The sequence below is a fragment of the Chenopodium album genome, chromosome 12, assembly GCF_948465745.1.
Source record: "Chenopodium album chromosome 12, dcCheAlbu1.1, whole genome shotgun sequence".
NCBI classification, from domain to species: domain Eukaryota; kingdom Viridiplantae; phylum Streptophyta; class Magnoliopsida; order Caryophyllales; family Amaranthaceae; genus Chenopodium; species Chenopodium album.
The window spans coordinates 6,750,723-6,777,759 of NC_137845.1; the positions used below are offsets into that span (position 1 = coordinate 6,750,723).

General features: G+C 35.4%; 3 protein-coding genes and 1 non-coding gene across 4 annotated transcripts; 3 read left to right on the forward strand and 1 right to left on the reverse strand.

The window, feature by feature from the left end:
• The first annotated feature begins 1,704 nt into the window (after positions 1-1,704).
• LOC145570174 (calcium uniporter protein 1, mitochondrial-like) lies at positions 1,705-7,421 on the forward strand. Its single transcript, XM_081629192.1, has 3 exons — positions 1,705-2,294; positions 6,541-6,992; positions 7,088-7,421. The coding sequence occupies exons 1-2, from the start codon at positions 1,890-1,892 to the stop codon at positions 6,988-6,990; spliced, it is 855 nt and encodes a 284-aa protein (XP_081485318.1). The 5' UTR covers positions 1,705-1,889; the 3' UTR covers positions 6,991-6,992; positions 7,088-7,421.
• An 836-nt stretch (positions 7,422-8,257) lies between these two features.
• On the reverse strand, positions 8,258-11,264 carry LOC145570749 (amino acid transporter AVT1A-like). Its single transcript, XM_081629895.1, has 12 exons — positions 11,092-11,264; positions 10,305-10,594; positions 10,010-10,188; positions 9,883-9,906; positions 9,630-9,810; positions 9,311-9,530; positions 9,079-9,214; positions 8,968-8,987; positions 8,727-8,872; positions 8,602-8,645; positions 8,461-8,520; positions 8,258-8,350 (listed from the first exon to the last, which is right to left on the reverse strand). The coding sequence occupies exons 1-12, from the start codon at positions 11,262-11,264 to the stop codon at positions 8,258-8,260; spliced, it is 1,566 nt and encodes a 521-aa protein (XP_081486021.1).
• Positions 11,265-22,549: 11,285 nt separating this feature from the next.
• TRNAG-UCC (transfer RNA glycine (anticodon UCC)) lies at positions 22,550-22,621 on the forward strand. The gene has a single exon. It is a non-coding gene; the product is annotated as a tRNA-Gly (tRNA).
• LOC145571814 (pentatricopeptide repeat-containing protein At3g24000, mitochondrial-like) lies at positions 22,618-26,800 on the forward strand. Its single transcript, XM_081630849.1, has 3 exons — positions 22,618-22,765; positions 23,299-25,891; positions 25,981-26,800. The coding sequence occupies exon 2, from the start codon at positions 23,405-23,407 to the stop codon at positions 25,403-25,405; it is 2,001 nt and encodes a 666-aa protein (XP_081486975.1). The 5' UTR covers positions 22,618-22,765; positions 23,299-23,404; the 3' UTR covers positions 25,406-25,891; positions 25,981-26,800.
• Positions 26,801-27,037: the final 237 nt, after the last annotated feature.

The window sequence follows — 27,037 nt, forward strand, 5'->3', positions numbered from 1 at the left end:
TATTATGGTGTCCAAATTCAACTCATTTATAATCATAGCTTCCAAAATATATTACTCTTATTATTCATCTACAATATTCAATTATATTTAATTAACAACAGACGATTGACGAAACACGTTTACAATCTGTACATCGATTCAAAAGGCAATCTATATGAAAAGATTGAAAACCAAGCATTTGATCATTAAACAACTTAATTAACAAAATTATTGGCCCACCACTCCTTTAAACAATAATGATTACGAGTAACCAGAGTACTTAGTTTTCAGACTAATGACCCTCTCACCCACTAGGCCACTTCTTCATGTGCTATTCTGCTATCCTTCATTCCTTCCTTTGACTTTTGTTATTTTGTACACTAGTTGGGCTGAGTTCTTTGACTATAGAAACTTCCATTTCTTTTTCTTGTTTTCAAAGTTGGTTGTGTTGTGGACCTTGTAGTGATATATATATATATATATATATATATATATATATATATATATATATATATATATTTTCAATAAAGTTCATAAAGGAAACACAACAATATAATCAAATGAAATTTTCTTCATGCACGCTTATATATAATGCTAATGAATATATAGTTGTTTTATAATGAAAATATAGTTGTTTTATAAAAAAAATATATAATTGTTTTATAAAAAAGAATTTCATTAATCCAACTTTGAACCAATATAACCCAAATCTTTTTTATTAAGGTGATGTGGATTATCGTGGTGGATTATAGGGTTTGGGATAGATTCAAATCAATCGCAAGACTTGAGGGTTCAATTTTGAAATCTAGATCAAAATTGTTAGTTTAATCGCAAAAACTAAAGCAATCGCAAGCTCACAATTAAATCAATGATTTAATCAATTTAAATAATCATAACACTCTAAGTTTATTTATGAAAATCAAAAGCATATTTATAGGACATACATCCCATATTAACTAGAACTCTAAAAGATAAAAATTAACCCTAGGAAAGTGAAAACCTTAATTATATCTTATTAAAAGATAATAATTAGATTTTCCTTAAACTAATTATGAAAACAAACACTAATTCCATTAACCATGCGTAACTTTTGGATTGACGAAACTCAATCTCACGATTAATGGACGACTCGAGCAAAAATTAAAATAAAGCAATTAAATTCCAAACTTGACGCTTTTGATTCGCATCATAAGGGGTGTGTTTCCATTCACTATTTTTTTATGGCTAATCGGAGTTTACCATGTCTAATCTGGTAAAAAAACTTTACGGCTAATGAGAGTTGACCATGTATGTCCAATCAGGTGTACATATACATATATTTCGTATAATATAAGATTAGATTTAATAAATTCAGGGGAAGAAAACACATCTTTTAATTTTTTAAAAAACTGTAATTTTCCATAACTTCACATAGTTATTTCTTTTGTAAATTTGTTATGTCCCAAGATTTGGCATAGATGCATTTTCTTTACATAAAACCATAAAAAAAATATATATACTGCATATTTTTTCCCTTTAGTCTTTTTCAACCCGGAGACCTTGCCTTATTTTACTCTTAACTTTCCAAACTAAACTAAATTTCCATAAAATTTAGCTAAATTAAATTAATAAACAAATCAATCAATCATAAAAATATAATAATAATAAAAAAATTTGTCAAAAAAAAAAATAAAAAAAATAAAAAAAAATAAAAAGCTTTACTTTCCTTATAAAGAAATAATCAAAAAAAAATATAACCCCACTCATTAAAACATACATTCTCCCAACTTCTCCACATCTTCCTCATCAACTTCAATAATAATCATCCAACCACCATTACCAATACCAAGCTACCTTCAATGGCAGATTGAAGATAACCTAAACATAGGAGAGAGAAAGTAAAAGAGAAGAGGAGAGAGAAAGTGATTACAATGTGGAGGTCGTATTTTCGAACAAGTTTAACAATGGCGGCGACTCATCGGAGTCATCAAACGCTGTACTCTCCGGCGCGTTTTCCGGCGGTTTTTCCGGCGTCGAGAGACGATAATCGAGAAGAAAAGCGGTTTATGGCGACGGCGAGTGGCGGAGCAGAGAGAGAAGCGGCGGTTTCGTTGGGAGAAGTGAAGAAATTGATGAGATTAGTGAATGTTGAAGCGTTGAAAACAAAGCTTGGAGAAAATGGTAAAGAAGTGATTGGATATTCAGAGCTTTTGAAAACTTGTGAAAGTATGGGAGTTACGAGATCTGTTGATGAAGCTGCTGCTTTCGCGAAAGTTCTTGATGAAGCTGGTGTTGTCCTGCTCTTTCGTGATAAAGTTTATCTTCATCCTGATAAGGTATAAATTTTGAAATCGATTTCTATATTGTTTTGAAATTTTGATTTGTTCTTTAATTTGTGTTTATTTGGAATTTTGCTGGAAATTTGAGTGATTGTTTGTGGTTGATGATTATATATTGAAGAAATGAGTGTATTGGTGTGTTGATTTGTGATGTTGTATTGTTTATTTGTTTTGTGTGTGGAGAGGAATCTTGTTTTTTGGAATTATGTGTAAATATTAATTTTGAATGGATATGGAGAAATTGGATAGGTATGATTGAGTTTGTGATGATTTGAAGCATACGGAAGATTGTTGTCGATTTCGGAAGATTTGGTTAGAGGTCTGAGGGTTAATTATGGGTGTGAATTAAAGGGTTGGCATAATAAGAGTCTTGTCTTTGATTTCTAGAGTTGAAATTACCATTGCTTAGGTACAAAAATGGTGAAGATGTTGGCAATTGAGAATTTGATTGATACCAAAGTCATGTGAGTACATGATGGCAAGCTAAGTTGGGGAAAAGAAGAGAAAAGAATGTCCAAATGATGGTAATGAAATATAAGGAACCAATACAACTCAATTGAGGATGCAAGGCATGCCAAATATATGATCGGCTGCGCAATCTAATATACTGCGAGGTCGTGAGGGTGCTTTCATGTTTAGAAATTTCAATATATTTCCCTATCGAATTGACATAGCCAATTCTGTCTAAAAAAATTTCAACTCCCAAGCTTGAATAAAAGTAACCCTGCTTGATAATGCTAATTTAGCCCATTCATATGCCTCATATTAGGGGTTCTTTTTGTAGCCTACCTATGTTGGCATCTTCTTTCACACATAGCCTGCAGGATTACACAATTGCACCCTAGGAAAGGAGGTTAGAGTGTGTTGTAAAATGCAGTATTCATCTTTGTGTATCTGAAGTCACCATTTCAAAGATCCAGTTATTAGTCTGTATTGCTTACCACAGGATGAAAAGGTTTTCAGGAGCAATGCTTTTTCGAACCTCTTTCTCAGAACCTTTTGAAAGACTTAAGTTGAGTTTAGAGCGTACCTCATCTTGATTGAAAATTTTCCAACTTGACATACTGAACCTTAGGACATAGGAGCCAGTAGGCCACAATTGATGTTATCCCTGTATTACGAAATATTTTGGGACCAATAAGCAATCTAAAGCCTAATATGTACTCCGTGCTTAAAACTTTGTCAACTTGAAAGTGGTCATAGCGAGGTGTACATATGAATATATCTTAGGCATGAGGAAATGAATTTAGAGCTTCTCTATCTATGTGCTAAGTAGCAAGCCCGTGGGAGGGTTTCAAGTAAGACTGAAAATCTAGGTGAATATCTAGATACTGTTTGAGTAGAATCCTTATGAAGTTGTTTTGTAATTTTTTTTGATGATTAGTCCCGATTCTTGTGTAGCATTTTAATAATTTGAGGCGATTTTCTTTTATGCTGTATACTGGGTCTTCATCCTTTCGAATATTATGGAGATAAGTCAGAGCGGTATAAAGGAATATGGAATGCAGCCTTTTCACATGATCTTGTTAAGGTTTTATATGCTACCGCTAATTAAAGGGGGAATGAAAAAGGGAGTCTAAAGTTGACTTTACTGAAGCACTTTTGAGCTAAATCAGATGGGTATACTCTTTCTTAAAATCTTTTTGAAGAGGTATCGGATTCCCATTTCTAATTAAGAATCTTGGATTTTACTAGGTCATTCTTAGGTGTTATAACTTAGAGCTGTTAAATAAGGTAGGTGGGCTTTTTTTCTTTTTTTTTTTTTTTTGGGGGGGGGGGGGGGGGTGGCGGCAGAAGTTATAAAGGTGACTTTAAGTCATCACTTTTGAGCAGCAACACGTGAAAACTTTTGGTTTGGATCCTTCTGAAGAGGAATCTGATTCAGCTGTGTAATTTAGATTTTTATTTCGTGGTTAGTATGTTTAGCTTCTTCCTAACAAATATTCATTAAATAATCTTTGCTTCGTAATTTATACAGGGTTTTCTTTTTGAAATGTTTAATATAGTGATAGGGTCATAAAGAAAATGCAGCACTTCGGGTATTGGAGTTGTTTGCTTATTTGAGGGGATATCTGACAATGATGAGTGCATACAAATTCTTCCTGTCTTTTTAATTCGTATATTTCAGTCAATGTGTTCACTTTAGTAAAGGGTAGGATGTGGAGCTAGAGAGGTATATATTCTTAGATATAGTGAATCAAATAAAGCATTTGGTTTATCTTTTGCCTTTTCAAATCCTATTTTATTTAATGTTTGTGATCATGAGATTTTTGTTATTTATATAGGTAGGGAGAGATTTATATACCAAGATTTGACAGCTTTCCCTAAATGTCATTTCTTTCTTGATGGATCTGATCCTCCTATTGTCCGGTATTGTATACCAAGATGTAAACAGCCTTCTTTATCACTGCCTTACCTTTGGTTGACACCAGAAGCTGAAAGTGAAACACAACCAGGATGCCAAGCAGTGTCAGCAGGAGTTGCCTGCCTTAGAGATTCCATACTCTTCCCTTCTAGAAATTTTTCTCACTCCTAAGAATTTCTTCTCACCTACGCGTTTATATGATTTATTTTGTCCGTTTATGACTGCGTAAAAACATCAATGGTGTGCAAAAAGGCTGAGACTATATACATACAAATCCCTTTGTTTTCCTCTTATAAAATAATTTTCTCGTTTAGAATCACATCTTAAGTGAAGTTGCTAAAGGGGCATATATTGCTACATAGGCAATTTTATGACGCTATACTCCAGTAAAGTATATGTAATTTTTATGTAGTTTCTTGAACTTGGATGTATCCATGACTCCATGTTAACAAAATTTCACTTGACTCAAAGAGAGATCAGTTTATGAATATTCTAATACGAGGCATTGTCACTAAAAGGGATGTATGTCTGAATGGCTCGTACTGCTAAATTCTGACATGGCTTGGACTGAACTAAAAGGAAGAAGATGGTTGTTTTTGTGTATAATTGAGAATTACAGATTATAACAAGATGATACTAGCATTTTAGAGGCTTGTTCTCTACCTCTCTCCCTGAAAATGTAAAATTATCATATGCCCTCTCTCTTGGCATTTACTTAACTAGCCTACTATCTTTGCTAAATAGTATTTCTACTACCCATATTGTTTCTTTCGCCGTGCTAAAAGGGTTATTAACAATTAAGCTCATACTATTCTGTAAACTCGCAAAATCCTTAAGGCCCCTAATAATCACTGATGGCAATTTTGTACCTTTAGCTTGTGTTTTTGGGGATTTTATTTCTATGTCCATTGAGTCCCATCAGTGAGTAAATTAGGACCAAAATGCACTCTTGTTACGTTACAAGAATGTGAAGCTTAATAACATTGAAGCTGTTCTCTTCGAATTATCTGTACCTAGGGGCCTAAGGTTCTAACTTCTAAGCTGCAAACTTTTGCGTATTTCAGAGTGGTTATGGGAAATCAAATATGCCATCTGTGTTCATATAATTAATTATCTGAGCTGGAAGTTGGACCCATATGGTTTGAAACTTAAAGTAATTGATGGAAATATATTCTAAATTAGGATTGGGATATCTGGAATTCTGGATTATATGGCTTAGAAAATAGGGCCCCAAAGATTATTATTAATTCACCAATGTCAAGATTATTTTTAATTTACCATGTCATATTAGTGCTTTAGAGATGATGCTTTCAACAAATTTTATAGGCTGATCAGCAGAAGCTATGATACTAGTGTTCTTGTTGTTTCATACAGTTTTCTTTAACAAACAACTCTCACTTTTCCTTGATCACAGATTCTCCTTTGCATTTGATGGACCTAAAATTACAAACGAATTTGTTAATCCTGTCCCTTCTGCTTTTATAATATTCCCTCTGAGTATTCATTCCTGTGTAGAACTTAATTGGGAGATGAGATGGAGTCTTGAGATTTAAGAAGATGCATTTTTGTATTTCAACTTTGTCTCACCCTTCCAATGTAACCGTATTGATAGTTGCTATACTATAATTCTTAGGTTTGTGGGTGTTACTTATTTCAATTATTTCCTTTGTATTCCATAAACAGTGTTGTTTGGTGCTTTTAAAGTACTAATCCACTCTGATGTTTTGGCAGTGTTATAGTTTTATAGATATATGATTTGTGGTCTACAAGAAAAAGACTAATTTGTCAAGCAGCAAATTTGATTCTCATCTGCTTGCTTTTACTGCATCCCTGCCCCCCCCCCCCCCCCCCCTCCCCGCTCTTTTTTCTTGAACCCAGGTGGTTGAACTAGTTAGGAGATCGGTCCCACTTGCCTTAACTCCGGAAGATGATCCTAGGAGGGAGGAGCTGCAGAGGTTGCAAGAAAGGAAGGAAGAGATTGACAGGAAGGCTCACAGGCAGGTTCGTTTAATGCTGTGGTCAGGCCTTGGTGTTGCTATATTGCAGGTTGGGCTTTTCTTTCGTCTTACTTTCTGGGAATTCTCGTGGGATGTGATGGAGCCAATCGCATTCTTTACAACAGCAACCGGCTTAGTGATCGGTTATGGCTACTTTATGATCACCTCAAAAGATCCCACGTACCAAGACCTGATGAAGACACTCTTCCTTTCAAGGCAGCGGAAACTGTTCAAGAAGTACCAATTTGATATTGACAGATTTATAGAGCTGAGAGATAAGTGCAAAAATCCTCTCGACAAAAAGCAGATCAACGAGAAGTTAGTACTGTAAAGGTATTCAGTTTCTCTTAACCTGTCTATGTAGCCAGAAGTACTTTCAAAACCTGATTTTGTCTGTCTCATCAATTAATTTTTTGCTGAATTCTCAGATTGATCAATATCTTCTACGGCAGAAGAGGATTGTGGACATATTGATGCCAAGATACTTTTTTGCCAAGTAAAGAAGCCCGTAACTAATATTGCAATTCTTATTTGACCTGTCTATCATCCTTGATAGCGGCTAATCATATTGCGCCATCAGCAAGAAAGCTTTTGCTCTTCTGTCCTTTTTTTTCCCTTAGGCAAAGGACTGAGCCTCAAAAAATTTGTAATGGCTCACCCCGTTGTTCCTATTGATAGAGGAGTCTAGTATCTTTCCTGTAGTGGTGTACACTTGCTAACATTAACAGATTTATCTTCAATGAAAGCTCCATTTTGATATGATGCCTGGCTGTTTTTCATATGACCAATCGCACCAACGATTTGTGTGGTATGATCTGGTTTATCCCAAATACCCATGAGTAACTTTTGTTATCTAAAACAGCTAAATTCTGAAAGACAATGAAATTCTACCTTTTCCGTTTCAGTTTTGTCCCAATTTTCAGGCTATTGATAGTATTGTGAATTCTACTACTATCTAATCTGGAATTTCAAAGATGTAATGAACTAATGATTCCCAATTTGATTCGATAAATCAAAGGATTCTGTTTATTTGCTCATTAAAAAATAAAAAAAATAAAAAAAATAAAAAAAAATAAAATCAACTCTTGATACAAATTGTAATGTCTGTTGAAATTAGAAAGTATCAAAGTGCCACTTCATAGATCTTGAGAGTGAAAGAACACATTTTTTGCCTTCATTTAAAAAAAAAAAAAACATTTGAAGTTATTCAACTTCTCGTTCATCACTACAGCAGCCTGTAGGCTACCGATACTACTTCCAAAATTCGTACTCAGGAGATTCAAAGATGTTCAACAAAGGGAGCAATGTTCAAAACTCGCTCTCTAATACAACCACCAAAAAAAGGCCCTGAGATGCTAGTCTCCAAATTTGGAATGAAAGTTGTAGTTGCGAACTTTACATGGATATTGTTTTCCTTTGCAACAGGGTGCTTCAGCCTTGCAGCCCTGTCGTGGCTGTTGACGAAAAAAACTCTCCTTGAATTCTAGTCCTAAGTCATTCATTTCGTTGACAGAATTAATTGGAAAAATATACACACTTGATAATTACATTTGTTCTGGTTAAATTATGGGAATCTCAGGTGAATATTCATTGGTCTATCAATAGCTGTTGATAATGTTGTAGATTGAAGAATATGTTCCAAGTACTGCCACGGCGAGTCCCATCACCACGACTGCATAACACATAATAATCTGGAAAACACAAAAATTATAGTCAAGATTTTCACTCTTTTTTTACGTAAATTGTACTTGTATCAGATAATCAGAAAACATTTTGTACATCAGAAATAGTAGTTATATACCTGTATAGATGATAGGTTCCTGGCAACTTTTATGTAGCCGAGAGCTGGAACTACAATAGACTGCATTTACAATCAAATAGTATAAGATCGGAAATTTATTAAGATATTAAGTAATTTTTAAAGGTATAATCATCACCCTACCGTTAGTAAGCACAGTAGTGATCCAGTAAAGGCCATCACATAACCTGAAATTCATGTTGTTAGTAAAGGTATATTTATATGTGTTGGTTAGTTGCTAAAATCATTATGGCTTTCCAATAACATACCGAAAAAGGGAACCAGGAATGCGACACAAACACTTGAAACAACAAGAGTAGTTCTCAGAGGAATTATGCACCAGCAACTGTTGGATAAATTTGGTGGCAGCAACTCTTCTAGACTCCTGGCCAATGGATTTAGCAACAAAGGATACGTACGCAATTGTTAAGGGAAAACAATTTTACATTTCTCAAGAGAGGAACATCACAATTCATAAATTTATAAGCTAGTCAAAACTCGAAAGGATATTTGAAGAAGGGGCTCAGAACCTGAAAAAAGGAAAACAAGTAATAAGTTGTGAGAAAAACAAATATTATCAAGCATTTCTACACATTAATGTGATCATAAGTCGAATCATACAGTAGTCCACAGGGCAATTGTGGTGGCAGCAGAGTTTGCTGGTAGGTTAAGGGTGACTTGAGAGTCAGTGTCCTCGCCAAACATGAGAAACCCCGATACAGCCACAAGAAGATATACTGAGATAGACAATGCAAAACTGCATTGGAAAATCATAGAAATAATTTAGACTTATTAAGAAGTGAAGTGCAGAAAGTACCAACACATTCAGAATATATATACAAACCAACCATACATTATTGTCAGTGCCTTTTGAAATTTCTTCTTGTCTGTCATTGAATGATACAGGTTTGGAAGGACAGAATGCCCAGAGTAGCAAAACCCGAACACACCAAAAGCATAAGGAATGCCATTCCACTTCACTAAAGGCCCAGTTTGATGAAATCCAATATCTTCTGTAGTACCAACTAAAAGCAATGAAAGTGCTATGCATACTACTCCAAAGACGCCACCAACTGCAAAATGTTGATAGTACATTTCTTATGGATGAGAATATACTTTGATTTTTTCAAGAGAAATAAAATTTTGTTAAAGATTTTTTTATGTCAGTGTACCAGAAACAAAGGAAATTTTTCGAAAATCCCTGAGATAGCAAATTGGGAGAACAATAAGAGCAGAAATTATTCCAAGAGAGTGAACCGGGTCAAGGTAAAGATCACCCCAATGCAAGGAAACATTTGGGAATAATTTAGCAAGATTAGCTGCTTCCAACATTATGAATTCTACACAACTGAACTGCATCCACAAAATAATCAGTTAAGCAGAACATCCCAGAAAACCTTGTAAGAATGCAAAATTCATACTTACATATAACTCGATATAGAAGATGATCTGCAAATTGCATTCATAAAAAAAGTTAGTCAGATCAGAAGAGCATGAGAAACATAATAGATTTTAAAACAGAAACATCTAGATAGATGATTGTGAAACTCACTGATACAAATACACGGCCAAAGTTTCCAAATGCTGCTGCTCCAAGGTCAGGAAAAGTGATGATTTCTTTGTTGATCTCCATGCATCTCCTCAAGAGATAACCTGTGAAATAGCTAAGTCCTGCATACAGAAGTAATAATCCTACACTCGCCCAACCTCCTTCTTGTATCGTTGATGGCACTGACAGAAGTCCAATGCCAACAAATACACTGAACCCTGATAAATATATGAACACATCTCTTCATTTGACCAAGTTCAATCAAACAGATGAAAGGAACAAATTTTTTGGTAATTACCATTGAAGACAGTTTGTGTGACATTGCAGCCGTAAGTAATCTGCTCCCCAGAAGGATGAAAGAAGGATGATTTGCCTACGGATGACCATGTTAAGGTACTGGAGTATTTGTCAAACTGCTCTTTCGACGTATCATTAGGGGTAAGAAAAGGCGCCTTAACACCAAGATCTTGTTGGCTTTGACTTATATTGGTTATGCTTTGTGTTATACTTTGAGTTATGTCTTGTGCTTGTCTAAGAATGCTAAGGCCATTAGGCGATGCAGCAATGGAGAGCGAGTCTGTGGTTTCTCTGCATCATATCAACAAAACAACAGATTTGCCAAATATAAGAGAATTACAATCAACAAGCCTTAGAAATTTACCATCCTTTTGATAAATTACATTTATTCAAGTATCAATATCAGGATAAATTCAACCCTAACACACAGGGACATTTCAAGGTTTGCACAACCAGGGGACATTTTCGAGGAAAAATAACTTGATATTGGATACTTTTGTTCATCTCTAAGACGGAAAAACTACATGTATGGTATCGATTTGCATAATGTACACACCTTGTAATCATATTTAATCAGCTTATAACTAGATATCATCATAACATTTTCTACAATTATATTGTTCCAAGTTCCAATATGTAAAATCTCAACACATGATACAATCATCAATAATGAACGACATTTTTGCTGTTGTACAAAAAAAAAAAAAAAAAGTAAAAAATGAACAACATTTATATATAATAAATATGTAAAATCCAAAAACACATTGAGAAAAAATTGCACAATGTACCTATAACTCCGAGGCCATTGATCCAAATAAGAATGATCACCTCCTGCATAATAGTTTGTATTATCTCCATCGTTGATGCTCGAGGAAAAATCATGATCATCATTTAAATCACTCATTTCATCATTATTATCAAATTCTTCGTTATCATCTACTTTGAAAATAAATTCACTCATTATTTCCAAAATGATGTAAATTTATTTTGATTACTTAATTGGACTAGAAGTCTAGCACACAATCTGCAAAAACGGAAAAAATGTATATATTGTCAACTAATATTGTTAATGGGGTACAAGAATGTAGGATTGTTTCAACAAAAAGAAACATTCAAGATCAATAAAATAAATATAATTATGCATTGTGAAATATTCTATTTGACCTCTTACGTTTGTTGTGGCTCTACCTTTAATTTTGCTGACGTATGACGGTAGGGTTTAACGAGGTTTAGATGTATGCATTTTTTTTTTTTTTTTTTTACAGAAAATATTTGCATTGGATAAGTATAAACCTGTTTCATATTTTGTTTTTAACGAAGTATATCATTTTCCATCTACCAATTGAATGTTGGTGTAGTGTTGATTGTGATTATACATTGTAGGGTGACTCATATTTGATCCCCCATAACAATAAATGAGAGGGAACTAGACCTAACCACCCAAAACTGATTTCCAAATCCGGATTAACCATATAAGAATTTTTATTTCTAATTCGGAAAATAAACTTTTAAAAGTGAATACAAAATACTAGGTGCACCCAAGTGTATAAATATTTTACACAACGAACATAAACAATATCCCGTATAATTTTTGGTATTAAATCAAAGAATTTCAAGAATTCATGACTACCACAATAATTCATGAGTGTATAAATCAAATTCTAGGTGCGTAAGTATATTGCTCCTCATGACTCGTGAGAGTCAGCTTTGAGGGCTTTTATTTTATCTCTCAATAAAAGTACTCTTCTATTTGTACTCTAACAATAAACCTACCTATATAAGAAGTACGGAGTAGAAAATTAAATATTGGACACAAAATCTCATTAGTAACACATCCGATAACACACGAGCATTTGAAACTAGAGCATATGCGAAAAATACTCATTTTCATTATCATACTCATATTTGATTGTCTACGTCAAATTTACGATATTAATTTGAGTATGTGACTACTATCTTTTATAACAATTTTTATCTTTTTTTTAACAAAATGTGTGGTTTTTTGCTTAAGCCGTGATTTTGATTGGCTAAATATTAATCTTGATGGTTAGCTCAAAATGAAATTTGGAGAAACAGCTAATTCCCAGCTTAACTCCGCCTTTTATATATTAGTGGGTAGCCATTGTTGTAGTAGCTTGGTAAAAGGTACACTAATTAAACTTATCTATAATTTGTATAATTATAAAGTCTTTTATTCTACTACGTAAGTCAAATACAAGAAAATGAACCAAAATATGAAGAAAATGTATACATATTAATTATTAATCCTTAATGTTGATTTCCAAATATCTGACTCAAACCCTTGTGTTTTTATTCATCAATATTGCGTCATCTATCATGAACAAATTTTTTTTTCTTATTTTCGTCAAATTTAGAATACTAATCATAGATGTGTCACAGTTCATTCTCGACTTATTCTTATTGTTGTGTATATCTTACCTTACCAAAAGAACAAAAGACATACTCCCTCCGTCCCTTATTGATAGTCCCTTATGGCCAAATTTAAGTCCCAAAATGATAGTTTCATTTGCTTTTTTCAAGTACCATTAATATTAATTTTACACAAAATTCTCTCCAATTTGCAACAATATTTGTGTAAATTTAAGGAAAAATTGACATTTGCTACCTGTTTAATTTGGAAATTTTAGAAAATAACACCTGAAAAAAGACAGAATTTTGTTTTTAACACCACAAAATTTCAAAGTTTTATTATAACACCTCAAAAAAAAAATAAATTTTGGTTTCACCACCTAAATGGTTAAGACGTTAGAGATACTGTTAGGTGGCCCCACGTTAACGGCTATTTTTTTCAAAGTCTTCTATATATTTGCGATTTGCTACAAACGCATCCAATTGATGAAATTTGTTCACAAAATTAGGGCTCAAATATTGCGAATCAACAATCAAATTGGCAAAACTTGCAGCTATAAGCATCATTCTTCAGGGAAGCAAGAATTGAATTAAGGTAATTTCGTCAATATGACTGCAGAAAACCCTAATTTTATGAATAAGTGTTAAATTTTATGAGAATCAGTCCATGTTGTTGGATTAACCCCCAATTGATTTCGCTTGTGTAATTAATAATGTAATTCGTACTTATTTCATAGAGTAAGTGTGTTAATTGTCATAATATTTGGGTCAAAATTAATTTAGGGTTCATCGCAAAATTGAATTGGGGGTTTTGATTTCTTTGGTGCATTTGTCTGTTTTTTCATACTTTGAAGCTACTTTGAATGGTTTTTGGTTATTGTGGACTGCGTATTGATGCAGATGTCTTTCATAAGTTCCTCTCCATCAAGAGAGAGGAAGTGCAAGTGTGGTGTACCCTTGGCGAGGCTCACGAGTTGGACAAGGGAGAACCCAGGAAGGAAGTTCAGAACATGCAAGTTTTATGATCCTGTAACTGAGAGCAGGGGCTGCAAAGCTTTTGAATGGGTTGATGAACCTGATGGGACAGCCTGGCAAACAGATGTCATCAACAATTTATTGTTGAACAAGAAGCTGCTGAAGGGAGAAATTTCTGACTACAAAAGGGAAGTTGATGACCTTGGTGGACAGATGAGGTGTTTGCTCAATGAAGTGGACAACCTGAAGATGAAATGCAAGGCATTAAACTCAGACAGGAAGAAAATGAATAGAGAGATGAATGGAAGGAATGGAAGATCAGAGCACTCTGTTCTTTGTGTTGTAGTTGGGATTAGTCTTGTGATGATGGTGATGCTTTCTATTGGGGGGTTTATAATGCTTAAAATGTAATTTACTGTAATGCAATAATAATAATAGCACTCTTATTGTAATGGTTTAGTAGTGGCATTGAACCACATTTGCAATCTAATGTACTGAATAACTTTTGGAGGAATGATTATATATGCAACTATGTACCCATATATGTGAAGCATTTAAACCAAATTAGTAGTATTGCTTACAAAAAAAAGCCTTTTCCAAACATAAAACCATAGTTGTAATTGAACAAAATAAGCTTACAAAGCTTATACCAACAGTACCTGTTCAAAATACATAACCAAATTGTTAAATTTTGTCTACTGCATGAAAATGTTCAAAACAACAACCAAAAAGTGGAGATGTGAAACTGGTTACAACACTTTGTTCATTGAGTCAAATTTACATCCTTGAAAGTTTGCAGCTTGGATCTTCTGGTCTGAACCCCAGTTTGCCTCACTGTTTCTTTTCCTCTTGATTCAGGTTGACTTGAAGAAGGGGTGGTATGTTGGCTTGACCTTTGTTTGGTTGGTTGACTACTTGAACCTTTGTTCTTGGTCATTGGTTCAGCAGCCCCAACTGCACTCTATGGGAACCATAAGCAACAAAAAATAATCAGCTTCATGCAACTTAAAAAAAAAATAAATAAATAAAAAATTGCACAATTTCAAAAGGATACCTTTTTAGCAGCCCTGATCTCACTCTTCTTCCTCTGCTCAACTACCCATGGTGAATCTAAAGGGGGTCTCCCTGCAGACCTTTGCTCACTAGGTTCAGGAACACTAGGTTGCTTGCAAGTCTTGTCATAGTGGCCTAATCCACCACAATTCTTGCATTGATTCTTCCTCTTCTTTCCTTCTTTTTGCCCTCCTGCTGCAGAACTTCCCTCACCAGGCTCCAACTTCCTTTTCTTGGATTTGGGCCTTCCAGGTTGCACCTTAAAGGCTGGTGGTTGAGGCTCTCTCATGTTAACCCTTTCCCAGTGCTTTGGGCCTGGCATTGGTTGAATCACAGGCTCATATGCTGCTCTGTAGGTTTCCAAACTGTAATAGGGGCTCACATATTGCTCAGCATCACTTCTTTGATCCATAATACAGGCAAAGGCATGCACACATGGCAGGCCTGTCAACTGCCAGTGATTGCAAGAACATGTGAAGTTTCTTAAGTCAACTAGAACTTGGTCATCCTTGAGCTGCACTTCATAAGTGTCATCTCTTGCAGCTTGGATAATGCAATTCCTAGCCACATAACTCATTCTTTGAAACAACTTATGCACATATGGAGTCAAGTTGCTTTTGAAATCCTTAGAGTCCTCCCACTTCTCATTGTTTCTCCTCATCATGTACCTCCTCATCCATTCCATTTGGGTGAGGATTGGTTTGTCTCTAGCATCTTTGATAACTGCATTGAAGGTCTCACACATGTTGTTTAGTAACATGTTGGACCTGCAGTTACCACTGAATGCATGTCTGCACCAGTGTTTAGTGGGGATATTGGACAAGTAAGCATAAGCATCCCCATCAAGCTCCTTAATTTCATTCATTGATGTTTCATAGTCAAGCTATGGACATAAGGGTAAGAATATAGTCAATAAACCAAAAATATGAATAGATAAATGACAGAGGCAAGAGTGTGATCCATTACCTGTGTTGTTGCCCTTGCAGCACTCTAAAAAAGTTCCTTGAACACTGACCCAGTGAACTTCAGCTTGAAATTTTCCCAAATATGCCTAACACAGAACCTTGTTTCTGCATTTGGCACTACTTGAGCAAAAGCTTCAACCAGTCCCTGTGTTAAAGCATCCAAATACACCAATCAATATTCAAATAAAGTGAAATGCATTACAAATTAATCACAAAACAGAGGAAAACAACTGTACCTTCTGCCTGTCTGACATGAAGGTGAAACCTGCACCATCTGAACTCCCAAGCATGCTCATCAATGAATCCAAGAACCACACCCATGTCTCCTTGTTTTCTGCCTCACAAGTTGCCCAAGCTATAGGGTAAATGCTGTTGTTCCCATCTTTAGATACTGCTACCAAAATCTGTCCTGGGTAAGCTCCTTTCAAGTGACATCCATCCACCCCAATAATTGGCCTACAACCCCTCAAGAATCCATCCTTCAAAGGCCTTAAACAAACAAACATCCTCAAAAACAAGGGAGGCTCAGGCCTGTCAAATCCATCTATAACTATGTTACAACCAGACCCTGGGTTGTATTTCAGTACAGCCTTACCATAATCCCAGACCCTTGCATATTGCTCCCTTGCTGAACCAAAAATAATGAGCTTAGCTCTGCATCTAGCCATCCAACATCTAAAGTCCCTTCTAACTCCCTTCTACCTGTGTTAAAGGTCCTCCCTCTTTGTTTATACCACAATCTGAAATTTGGTGGGACATGGACATTATACTTAACAAACCCATGCACTGCACCTTCCCTTAAAAAAGGCACATCTAACTTGTCCACTACCACATCTCTTCTCCAATAACATAACCCACCACACCAGCAAAGCAAATGTTTTGTTTTAGACACTCTTTTGGGAACAAAAGCACCCCCCACTTTGAATAGTATATCAATTAATCCATCTTGGTTGTTGGCCATTTATCTATCCAATAAATAGGTACAATGCAAGTCAACACAAGCAACATTTATCAACACAATTACACAGTCAAATAAATGGTATAATCAAGAAGCTTAACCCAACATATGTACAAACCAGTCAACAAGGCATAATAATCAACTCAATAATTAAACCAAAAAGCTTATCAATTACACTAATTGAACCATAAAATAATCACAAACAACTTTAATTACATGTTTGCACAGTAATTCATACCCAATTTTACTTTTTTTTAGGGTTCCTATTTTTTTTCCCCAAAATACCCTACAATCCTCAACAAAATGGCATACTTAACTTCAATACTTGTTGAAAACTACTAAAAAAGGGTTCGAAAAGTACCTGTTTTGGAATCTTGCTGATGTTCTTGTCAGAATCCACGAAAGATCCAAGCTTTTTTTGGTTGGAAATGGCTGACGACTTCGCGCTGAGGTTTTCGCTTCAATACTGACACCTCCCTTTCGCAATTCAATTTCTCAACCACACAATTGAACTTAGGGTTTGAATTGTCTCAGAATTTTGGTTGTTGATGAATTAAGGATTCGAATTCAATGAAGGAATAGTAGTTGAGCATTCAATGGCATGAGAGATAATCGTATAGAATATGAGGAAATTTGGAGGGTAAACTAACTTCTGGGACCCACTGAAATTTTCCGTCACAGAATCTGTTAACTGGTGTTGAAACCAAAATTTAATTTTTTTTTGAGGTGTTATAATAAAACTTTGAAATTTTGTGGTGTTAAAATCAAAATTCTGTCTTTTTTCAGGTGTTATTTTCTAAAATTTCCGTTTAATTTTTTAATTTTATTTTGCTACCACCCAAATCCCTAAAATATATATTTCACTACCAAATAACTTATGCCGTAACTGTTTACGTTAGTTGGGTTTAGCCACCGTTCAACCACCTTGCAGCCACCTTTCCACCTCACTGCCACCCCTCCCCTCAACTGCCACCCCCTCCCCCCTGCCGGCGCGACCCCACCCCCTCCCTTTCCTCCACCTGCGCAGCCAACCCCCCTCCCTTTTCCCTTTCTTGCTGCCCCGACCCCCACCCCGAATTGGAAACCACCCCCTTTCCCTTCCCCCCACAGGAATTCGGCCCCTCCTTGTTCCCTCCACCGAAATCGACCCCCCTCCCTTTCCCAAACCCTTTCGGCCATCTCTAATCCTAAACCACTAGCCCCAAACCACCCTAAACGAATTTTAGGGTTTCGCTTATGGTGGTTTTGAGGTGGTGGTTTAAGGTTAGGGATGGCCGAAAAGGGTAGGGGGTCGATTTCGGTGGAGAGAACGGGGAAGGGGGTCGATTCCGGTGGGGGAGGGGAAAAAAGGTGGTTTCCGATTTGGGGTGGGGGTCTAGGTAGCAAGAAGGGGAAAATAAAGGGAGGGGAGGTTGGCTGCGTAGGGTGAGGGAAAAGGATGGGGTTGGGTTTGCGCTGGCGCCGGCCGAAGCTGTGGGCACCGGCAGGGGGGATGGGAGGGGGAGGGGGTAGCAGTGAGATGGAAGGGTGGCTGGGTTACTTTATTTTATTTTTTTTAATTTTAATTTTTTTTTTGAATAACCTTAACGGATTCCGTTAAGTGGTAGTGAAATTTTAATTATGTGATTTTAGGTGGTAGCAAAATAAAATAAAAATTAAACAGGTAGCAAATGTGACACAAGATTCTTTCGCTGGTAATAAATGTCAATTTTTCTTAAATTTAACTTTTTCATGTAAATTTTGCTTTTCCATATACTTTTTATTACTTCCTCTCTCCACTTTTTTTGCATACCCAATGTAAATTTACCTTTTCAATGTACTTTATGTAATCCTCCGTATTTTTAAATATTTTATAAATGAAATTTTATTTTATTTATAATATTTATTTGTATTTTTTTCTGGAATTTATTCTTTAGGTTTCAAATTATTTTAGGTTGATAAACGATTTTGTTACAAAAGGATTTTTTTTTAATTGTCAATTCTACAATATATGTCCAAACAAACAAAGCCTAGTTCATTTTTATTTCTTAATTGACCCATTATTTTAATAAGGCCCAATATTCCTACTTACCCTACAACTCTCTCTCTCCTATAAATATCCCATACATCCCCAAAATTTTCCCCACACAAAAAGGTTAGTAAATTCTCTTCTCTTTATTTTATTTCTTTATTTTTCCGTTATTTTTCTTTTTCCTTTATTTTTCTTTTCTTTTTCCTTTTTCTTTCTTTTCTTTTTCTTTCTTTCTTTTTCCTCTTTACGTGAGTTTTCACTCACTGCTTCCCTGCTCGAACTGCCACCCCTGCCCGCCGGATTCCGGTGCTGCCGCCCCCTGCTCGCCGGCGGACCACCAGCCCAGCCACCGTGGCTATATCTTCTCCTTCCCCCTTTGTTTTATTTACCTTGTATGAATTTTAATGTATTAGTTTTGGGTTTTGATTTTGTGGTATAAAGATTATATTTTTAGTATCAAATTCATGTTTTTGATAGCTTAAACTTATAATTTCATATTTTATTTATGTTATAAATTTTCAGATTTTAATTGTGTATATTTTAGGGTTTAAATTGTGAAGTTTGAAGGTTTGACTAAGTTCTTATGAAATTAATTGAATTCCAATTATATATTTCAAGTTTAAATTGTTGTATTTATACATTCTATTACTTAATCAAATTTTCAGATTTTAGGATATTGTTTTTGAAGCCTCTAAATGCATTGAATTGGTGAATTTTTGGGTTTAAAGCCTACTAACTTAACATATAATGTAAGTAATTTCAAAGATTACTATAATTTTGAGGTTTCATGTATAAAATAAATTTTCAGATTTTTATTAAACTTTAAACTTGCTGTAATTTCATGTATAAGAGTGTATTTTAAGGTATTTTGAAGAAAATTTAAAGAATTATATATAAGCTTTTGATTTTAATTAAAGGGAAGGTTTTAAAGTGTTGTTTGATTTGGATTTTGAAGGTTTTAAAGTAAGTTAATATTGCTATAAATTTGATTGATTGGGTATTGATTGAGATGTTATTGTTTGGTTTAGGAGAGGACTTTATAGAAGGTGATTTCTAGTTGGTTAAGTGGCTAACCAACTCGTTTATACAAGGTACGTACGAGTTACGAAACCTTGTCGTTAGATGCATGTTTAGGGATGTATCGAGAACCTAGTATCATGTATAGAGAAGACTGGGCTAAATTGTTTGGTTATACATTGTGATTTCCGTATATTGTGTATGAGGCATGTTTGAGATATAAGTATATGACTACGGTTGTGGGTAATGTATAAGTGATTGTCTTATCAATTGGATATGTTATGATTAATTAAAGGTTATGGATTCTTGGTTGTATATAAGTGGAATTAATTTTGATAATGGTTCCATGAGGTTAATTTTTAATACTCTTTCATGAATTGATTATGATTTGAGTAGAGGGAGTTTATTAAAGTCTTTTAAGACGAGGTTTAAGATTTGAAGTGCCCTATGCACTTAAGATGTTTATACACCGAGGTAATTAAAGGATTCAATACTAAATATTGTTTGCCACTAATAAATCAAGAATTGAATTGGAAATTTGGATTGCTTGGAATGAAGTGATATTTGATTGATTATATTGTTTTGCATATGAGTTATCACCAATTCTAAACTTGTAAATCACGTAAAGTGCAAGATGGATGAGCAATAAAACTTTGGATTTGTGCACATCTAGAATATTGACAATCAGGGGTTGGGGTACACGGGGTATTAGCCGTGCACTTTTCTAGAGGCCGTCTGATCTACGAGTCTTTTATTTCAAATACTTTTCAAAAACTAGGAGTTAGATGAGATCGCATATTAGCTACGGTCACGAAGTCGCGCCCGTGGTCGTTGGATGTTTTATTGATGTTTTCGAAAGGAGGCATGGGGTTTTTCTTTTATTGATGTTCCAAATGGAGCATGGGATGGACAACCTTGTCTATTGCTTAATCCAATGAATAAAATGAAATGATTTATCTATTATTAATTAGTGAGGTCTTAATAATGTAAACAATTGAGTCATGTGTTCGAGTCTATAATTAAGTTGTATTTGATGATTGAATATTAGTAGTATGCTAGGGAATTCTTATTATATTTCGTAGCTTGTATGTACTCAGTTTTGCTGATTGCGTGCTTTTGTGAGTCTTTCTTTGGTCATGGCCTTTGCCTTTCAATGACCCTGTGACGATCCAATTTTTACACTTGTAATATTGGGGAGCAGATTAACCACAGGTTTTTACATGTTTAGAAATTACATCAAGGTGGTGGGATCTTGAGTGGAGTGTTGGTTACCATTCACAGTTTACTTTATTTCTTACTTTTGAATTTATTTAGACTCGGTTTCATTTACCTATCACTTTTATTATTTTGGGTTTTGAATAAGGGCCTTAATGGTTCTAAGTTGTAAGACTTAATTGGTTTTGATCGTTGGTTTTGAAACTTATTTTTAACTGAGTTAGTTTTTCCGCTGCTAAATTCTGAATTAGCCTTAACGTTTGAACACGTGGCGGTAGCACATCAGTAATTCTCTTGGATTTTATTAAAGGTATTTACAGGTTTAAAGAGAGAATTATTGGGGTGTTACACTTTACTACTTCTTATTTATGTTTATTAATTCCCGTTAAAATTGTCAATAAGGGACTATCAATAAGGGACAGAGGGAGTATATTGTTTTGATATTTAGAGGGTCATCAAAATGATTAATGTGGGTGTTATTTGTAAATAAGTAGAATTATAAATCAACATCAGTTAGGGATGTCAAAGCGGCGGGGCGAATGTTGGCTTTTCCATCCCATCCCCGCCTAAAATTTTCATGCCCATCCCCGCGGCGGGTCCAAAATCCATCCCCATCCCCGTTCCAGCGGGTACAATTCCAAAACCATCTCCGCCCCACCTCCCATTTGGATATCCATCCCCACTTAATCCCCACCTAAGACCCGCTTAATTCCCGTCTCCCAATACACAATCCAACATAATTAATATAGATTATAAAAAAAATAGTTTTTTAAGTAGGGGGGGTATTTTTAATATTACACACTTTTTTCAGTTATATAATATATTAGTGTATTACAAATTATTATATCTACTATTTTATTTTGCATAATTTTTTTATAAAATAGTATAAAAGTATATATTTTGTTTTTAAAAATATATAACTGTGAGTGTGAGGTAGGGATGAGACGGGTACAAAGTGGGATAGGTGGAGCGGGGCGGGGATTGGGCGGGTACAATGTAAAATCCACCCCCGCCCCATCACCCATGGCGAGTATGATTTTTATCCCATCCCCGCCCCACCACCCATCAAACCAAGACCCATCCCTACCCTAGTGGCGAATCTCCTACTTGACCCGCTCCACTGACATCTCTACCATTAGTGTCATTAAGGTCTAAAAGCGGGTTAGACCAATGCATGTTGTGAATTTATAATAGGTGAGCCATTAAATCTTCTTTTAAATTGGGCAAATATTTCCACCTATATTAACCCTACTCGGCTGATCTTGTCCATTAAAGATCATATTATCTTGTTCTTGCCCCTGTTATCATTGGTCTACCGTACCCTACTTAATAATTAGATTTATCTTGTTAGATCATCGGTTTAAATGAATAGAAACTACTGCCTTAGTATTGGAATACTCGTATAGTCGTATATTAGTATATGGATAGTTCCCCAAGGTTAATAACTTATAGTGTGTTGTATTCACCTAATATTCACTTAGCTAAACTTATTAGACTTTATTAAAATTTATTTTAGTTGTAAATTGAACTTGAGTAATCCTTAGTATGTAAATTTATTTTTCTTAAACTGAAGTTATTAAATTGAAATAAGTGAAAATAAGGTCCATACAAGCGTTGTTGGAGGCATTGTAGTCTATTAACAATGGGTATATATACTGAAAGTGGTAATAATTTATCAATATGCGTTTGTAGTCCAACGGTTAGGATAATTGCCTTCCAAGCAATAGACCCGGGTTCGACTCCCGGCAAACGCATTTTTTTTTTTATTTTTTATTTTTTTAAATTATGATCCAAATAAACCATCCTTGTTCTATACTTCTCTGAGTTCTATCTGCTTTAGATCCAAATGATTTGCCTAATTGCTCAGCAAGGGGACACTCAGCAGCTAATCATGAAAAGTAAGTTCTTTTTTTTTGTTATTTTTTTTTTTTTTTAAAATAAATTTAGGTTCTTTATATATCCTTGCTTTCCATACTTAAAACTTTTAATTTACCAATATTGGATTTCACTGAAATTATTGTTCTTTCAATTTATCTTTTCAGTTGTGGGTGTCTGAAATCTAGTTCATTTGGTGCTTATTTAATGTATTTATAGCTAATTTGTTCATATATCTGGAAAATTTTCTGGGGTTGTTGCTGTTCACTCTTAAAACTTCGATTTTGCTCAATTTGATTGATTATACTTGCTGAAAAATTGGTTTGGAATTGCTCAATTTTCCCAGTGATAGTTTTAGCTTAGAAAATGTTGTGCAAAATGCAAATGCTGCGTAAAATCGCACATAATTTTGTTAAAATGGTCCTATATTGCGCCGGTTGCACTTAACAATTTGAATGTTTCGAATCGCAGTTTGTGGAGGTTTAGGGTTTTGGGTTTTGTAGTAGTAACACTGGATTTTTTAATCCCTGATTTCCTGCATCAATTATGCTTGCAGGGTGAATGAGGATGTCAGAGCTAGCTTGGTGTCTGTATGATGTAGTGTGTAGTATCTAGCTGTTTACTGGTTTTTCTTTCCTTTAATATTACCGTCCTTTTGATACATGAGAAGATGTGCACCATTTTGTTTGGGGAGATTATCGTATAACGATCTAAGAGGATTTGTTCCCGTGAGGGAGTGCCATGAGCAATTTTCGGGTTCCTTTGGAGCTCAGGCCGTGTGCCTGTCAACTGAGTCCAATGTTTTGGGATGTGAAGAAGGAAGACATGCTGATGTGTTTCAAAGAACCCATCATAGAGACCTTCTCCTTAAGAGTAGTGATGTTAGGACAAGCCGACAAGCACTTGAGCTTGTTGAACGAGGTTGTCTTAAACCCGACCCCCTGTTCTATAACAGATTGCTGAAGAAATGTGTGGAGTTGGGTGACCTAAGAGAAGGCAGAATTATTCATGCCCATGTCCTTGCTTCTGAGTTTAAGGATGATATGTTTATCCTTAATAACATTATCAACATGTATTCTAAGTGTGGCAATTTAGGGGAGGCTAGAAAATGTTTTGATGAGATGCCAGCTAAGGACACTTTCACTTGGACTACTATGATGGTTGCTTATACGCAAAATGGTAGGCCCGAGGCAGGCCTTTCTTTGATTCCCAAGATGCTTCATCTTGGCTTGAAACCAAACAATTTTACATTTTCTATCCTCCTAAAGGCCTCTGGGGCAATATCTAGTGCTAAGCATGGCATGCATATACACACCCTTTGTGTCAAATATGGTTGTGATTCAAATGTCTATGTTGGAACTTCTCTGGTGGATATGTATGCAAGGTGTGGCCTTATGGATGAAGCACAATTGATATTTGATGGACTTGTGAGCAAAAATGAGGTCTCTTGGAATGCTTTAATTGCTGGCCATGCTAGAAAGGACAGAGGAGAAGAAGCTCTTAATTTGTTCCAAAGAATGAAAAGGGAAGATTTTGATCCTAGTGATTTCACATATTCTACTGTACTCAATGCATGTGCCAGCACTGGAGTTTTGGAGCAAGGTAAGTGGATACATGCTCATGTGATAAAATGTGGGGTGAAGCTTACTGATTTTGTTGGGCACACTCTTCTTCATATGTATGCAAAGTGTGGGAGCATTGAAGATGCGGAAAAGGTCTTCACTAGATTGGTGGAGCGAGATGTTGTTTCATGGAACTCAATCCTAACTGGATATGCCCAACATGGTCTGGGGCACAAGTCATTGGAGCAATTTAACATTATGCTAAAGGCTGGAATGCGACCAAATGCAATAACATTTCTTTGCTTGCTCACTTCTTGTAGCCATGCTGGATTTGTGGAACAAGGACAGTATTACTTTGAGATGATGAAAACATATGGTTTAGAGCCGAAAATTGAGCATTATGTCACAATTGTTGATTTACTAGGCCGTGCAGGCAAACTTGATCAGGCACTGAGATTTATTAGGGATATGCCTATTAAACCTGTTGCAGAGATATGGAAATGTCTTCTGGGTGCATGTAGGATGCATAAGAACATGGAGCTAGGTGTTTATGCAGCTGAACAAACTTTTGAGCTTGACCCTTATGATTCTGGCCCTTATGTGATACTTGCCAATATGTATGCTTTGGCTGGTAGAAGAAACGATGTTGCTAAGGTGAGAAAAATGATGAAGGATAGTAGGGTAAGGAAGGAACCTGCTTGTAGCTGGGTGGAGATTGAGAATGTAGTCCATGTGTTTGTTGCTGATGATGATACTCATCCTCAGAGCAAAGAGATTTATGACATGTGGGAGAGCATAAGTGCAAAGATCAAAGGAATTGGATATGTACCAGACACAAGTCAGGTTCTCTTGTTTGTGGAGGAGCATGAAAGAGAAGCAAAATTGCAGCACCACAGTGAAAAGATTGCCTTGGCATTTGCTTGTCTGAATACACCACCTAAATCCACCATCCGAATTAAAAAGAACATACGAGTTTGTGCTGATTGTCATTTAGCATTTAAGTTCGCATCAACTGTAATTGAAAGAGAAATTATTGTGAGGGATACTAATCGTTTCCATCATTTTCGAAATGGTTCTTGTTCTTGTGGGGATTACTGGTAGTACTGAAGCTCACACAACAGTACTGAATTTCTTAGGGACTATTTCAGATTTTTAGATTGCTAAGAATCATGTACTCGCCAATTTCAGGATTGCTGTGGCCTGTGGGTAAAATACCGTGCATAGGGCTACCAATTAAAGACACTCCTTTGGTTTTCTACAGTTACAATGTGAAGTCTTAAACAGATGAAAGGGCATTCTCACTGAACACATGGGAGAAAGCGAAGATAGGGTTAAAATTGTAATCTCGGTAAAGTCTCTGCCAGTTGGAACTTGCAGTGTTGTAACTGAGCCAATGTATACTGTAAAGAACTTTAGTAACACAGATTCTAGCTTTACGATTTTTATGAAGAAGCTGAAATTATGTCATTGGGTGCAAGAATCTGCTAAAAAATGACTGCTTGATTTTTTTGAAGACCTTCTTAAGACGCTTTTGTTTTATTGGAGATATAGCTGTTCTTTGCAGAAAGCTGAAACTGTACGTGCCAGGTATATTCGAATCTATCTTCTTTATATTATGTACCAGCAATCATCCTCGGACATCTTTGATATTCATGTTTTTATTTTTTGTGCTTCAGGTCTGTCCTGGTCGTTTTCATGTTCTGTATGTTTGTTCAAGAAATCAAGGGATCACGTAATTTTGTCAATAGTTGCAGCTGTTAGGAAACACCTGAAGGCTTGCTCTTGTTTTATTAAACAATAGCTGCATAAGTGCTTTCTTTAAGATGATTAAGGGATAGAGTCACTCTGAACTAGAGAATAAGGTCAAGCTTCCTCAGCACTTGTCATTTTGGAACTTCTCATGCCGTCATGCATTCATCTATCTGCTTCCTTTATCCTTATTATTCCTTCTATTGTTGATGGGGGAAGAGTGAAAAAAGAATAAAGAAACTATGTTGGTATTGCCTTGATGAATTATGCTTGAATCTTCTTTAAATTTTCTGATTGTTTTCGGTCTTCCTGCCAACAGCTTTGTTTCCCAATGAATAATCTGTCTCAACTTATGCTGTTCCAAAGTTGCTGATCTGTTTTATGAGCTGATGAATAGTTTGTTTCCCAGCACCTGTACAGCAAGGCTCAGATCATGCTCTACTTTGTTATCTGAGAGATTTGAGTTGTGAAGTTACTGTTTTATGATATAGAAGAATGTTGAGCCCATTGCCTGACATGTGGAGCATGATAGAATAATATCCTATGTAGATGCCAAATCTATTGTCTATACTCTATAGGTTTTGCACTTATAATAATGTCACTTAGACAGCCTATTATGATTTATGGAGTACTAGTTGTCTTTGTGGCATGTTCATATATATTGTCTATAAACCGATAAACTTGTCATTTGTGTACGATAGGTCACATGTTCAAATCCTCTCTCCTATTTGTAATTTGTAATATTTGGACCAAAAAATCTATCATGATGATTTAATACTACGTATAATGCCTTGTTTAGATGATACTTGGTGTGCAATTGTGCATAGATTCACCAGTTTAATAAAGGTGAATGATGTTGGTTTATTACTTTATATCTCATGTGATTGTTGCAAATTCATGTTTTTCCTTCTTCATATTAGAACACCTAAATGACACAAGAAAATCAAAAGGATAGGGGGAAAAAATAATTCAAATCCTTCTCCC

Coding starts and splice junctions, on each gene's coding strand:
- LOC145570174 (XM_081629192.1), top strand. CDS start 1,890: ATGTGGAGGTCGTATTTTCGAACAAGTTTAACAATGGCGGCGACTCAT. Junction 2,295..6,540: donor TTTATCTTCATCCTGATAAG/GTATAAATTTTG, acceptor TCTTGAACCCAG/GTGGTTGAACTAGTTAGGAG.
- LOC145570749 (XM_081629895.1), bottom strand. CDS start 11,264: ATGAGTGAATTTATTTTCAAAGTAGATGATAACGAAGAATTTGATAAT. Junction 9,811..9,882: donor TCTTCTATATCGAGTTATAT/GTAAGTATGAAT, acceptor TTGTGGATGCAG/TTCAGTTGTGTAGAATTCAT. Junction 9,215..9,310: donor CAAAAGGCACTGACAATAAT/GTATGGTTGGTT, acceptor TTTCCAATGCAG/TTTTGCATTGTCTATCTCAG.
- LOC145571814 (XM_081630849.1), top strand. CDS start 23,405: ATGAGAAGATGTGCACCATTTTGTTTGGGGAGATTATCGTATAACGAT.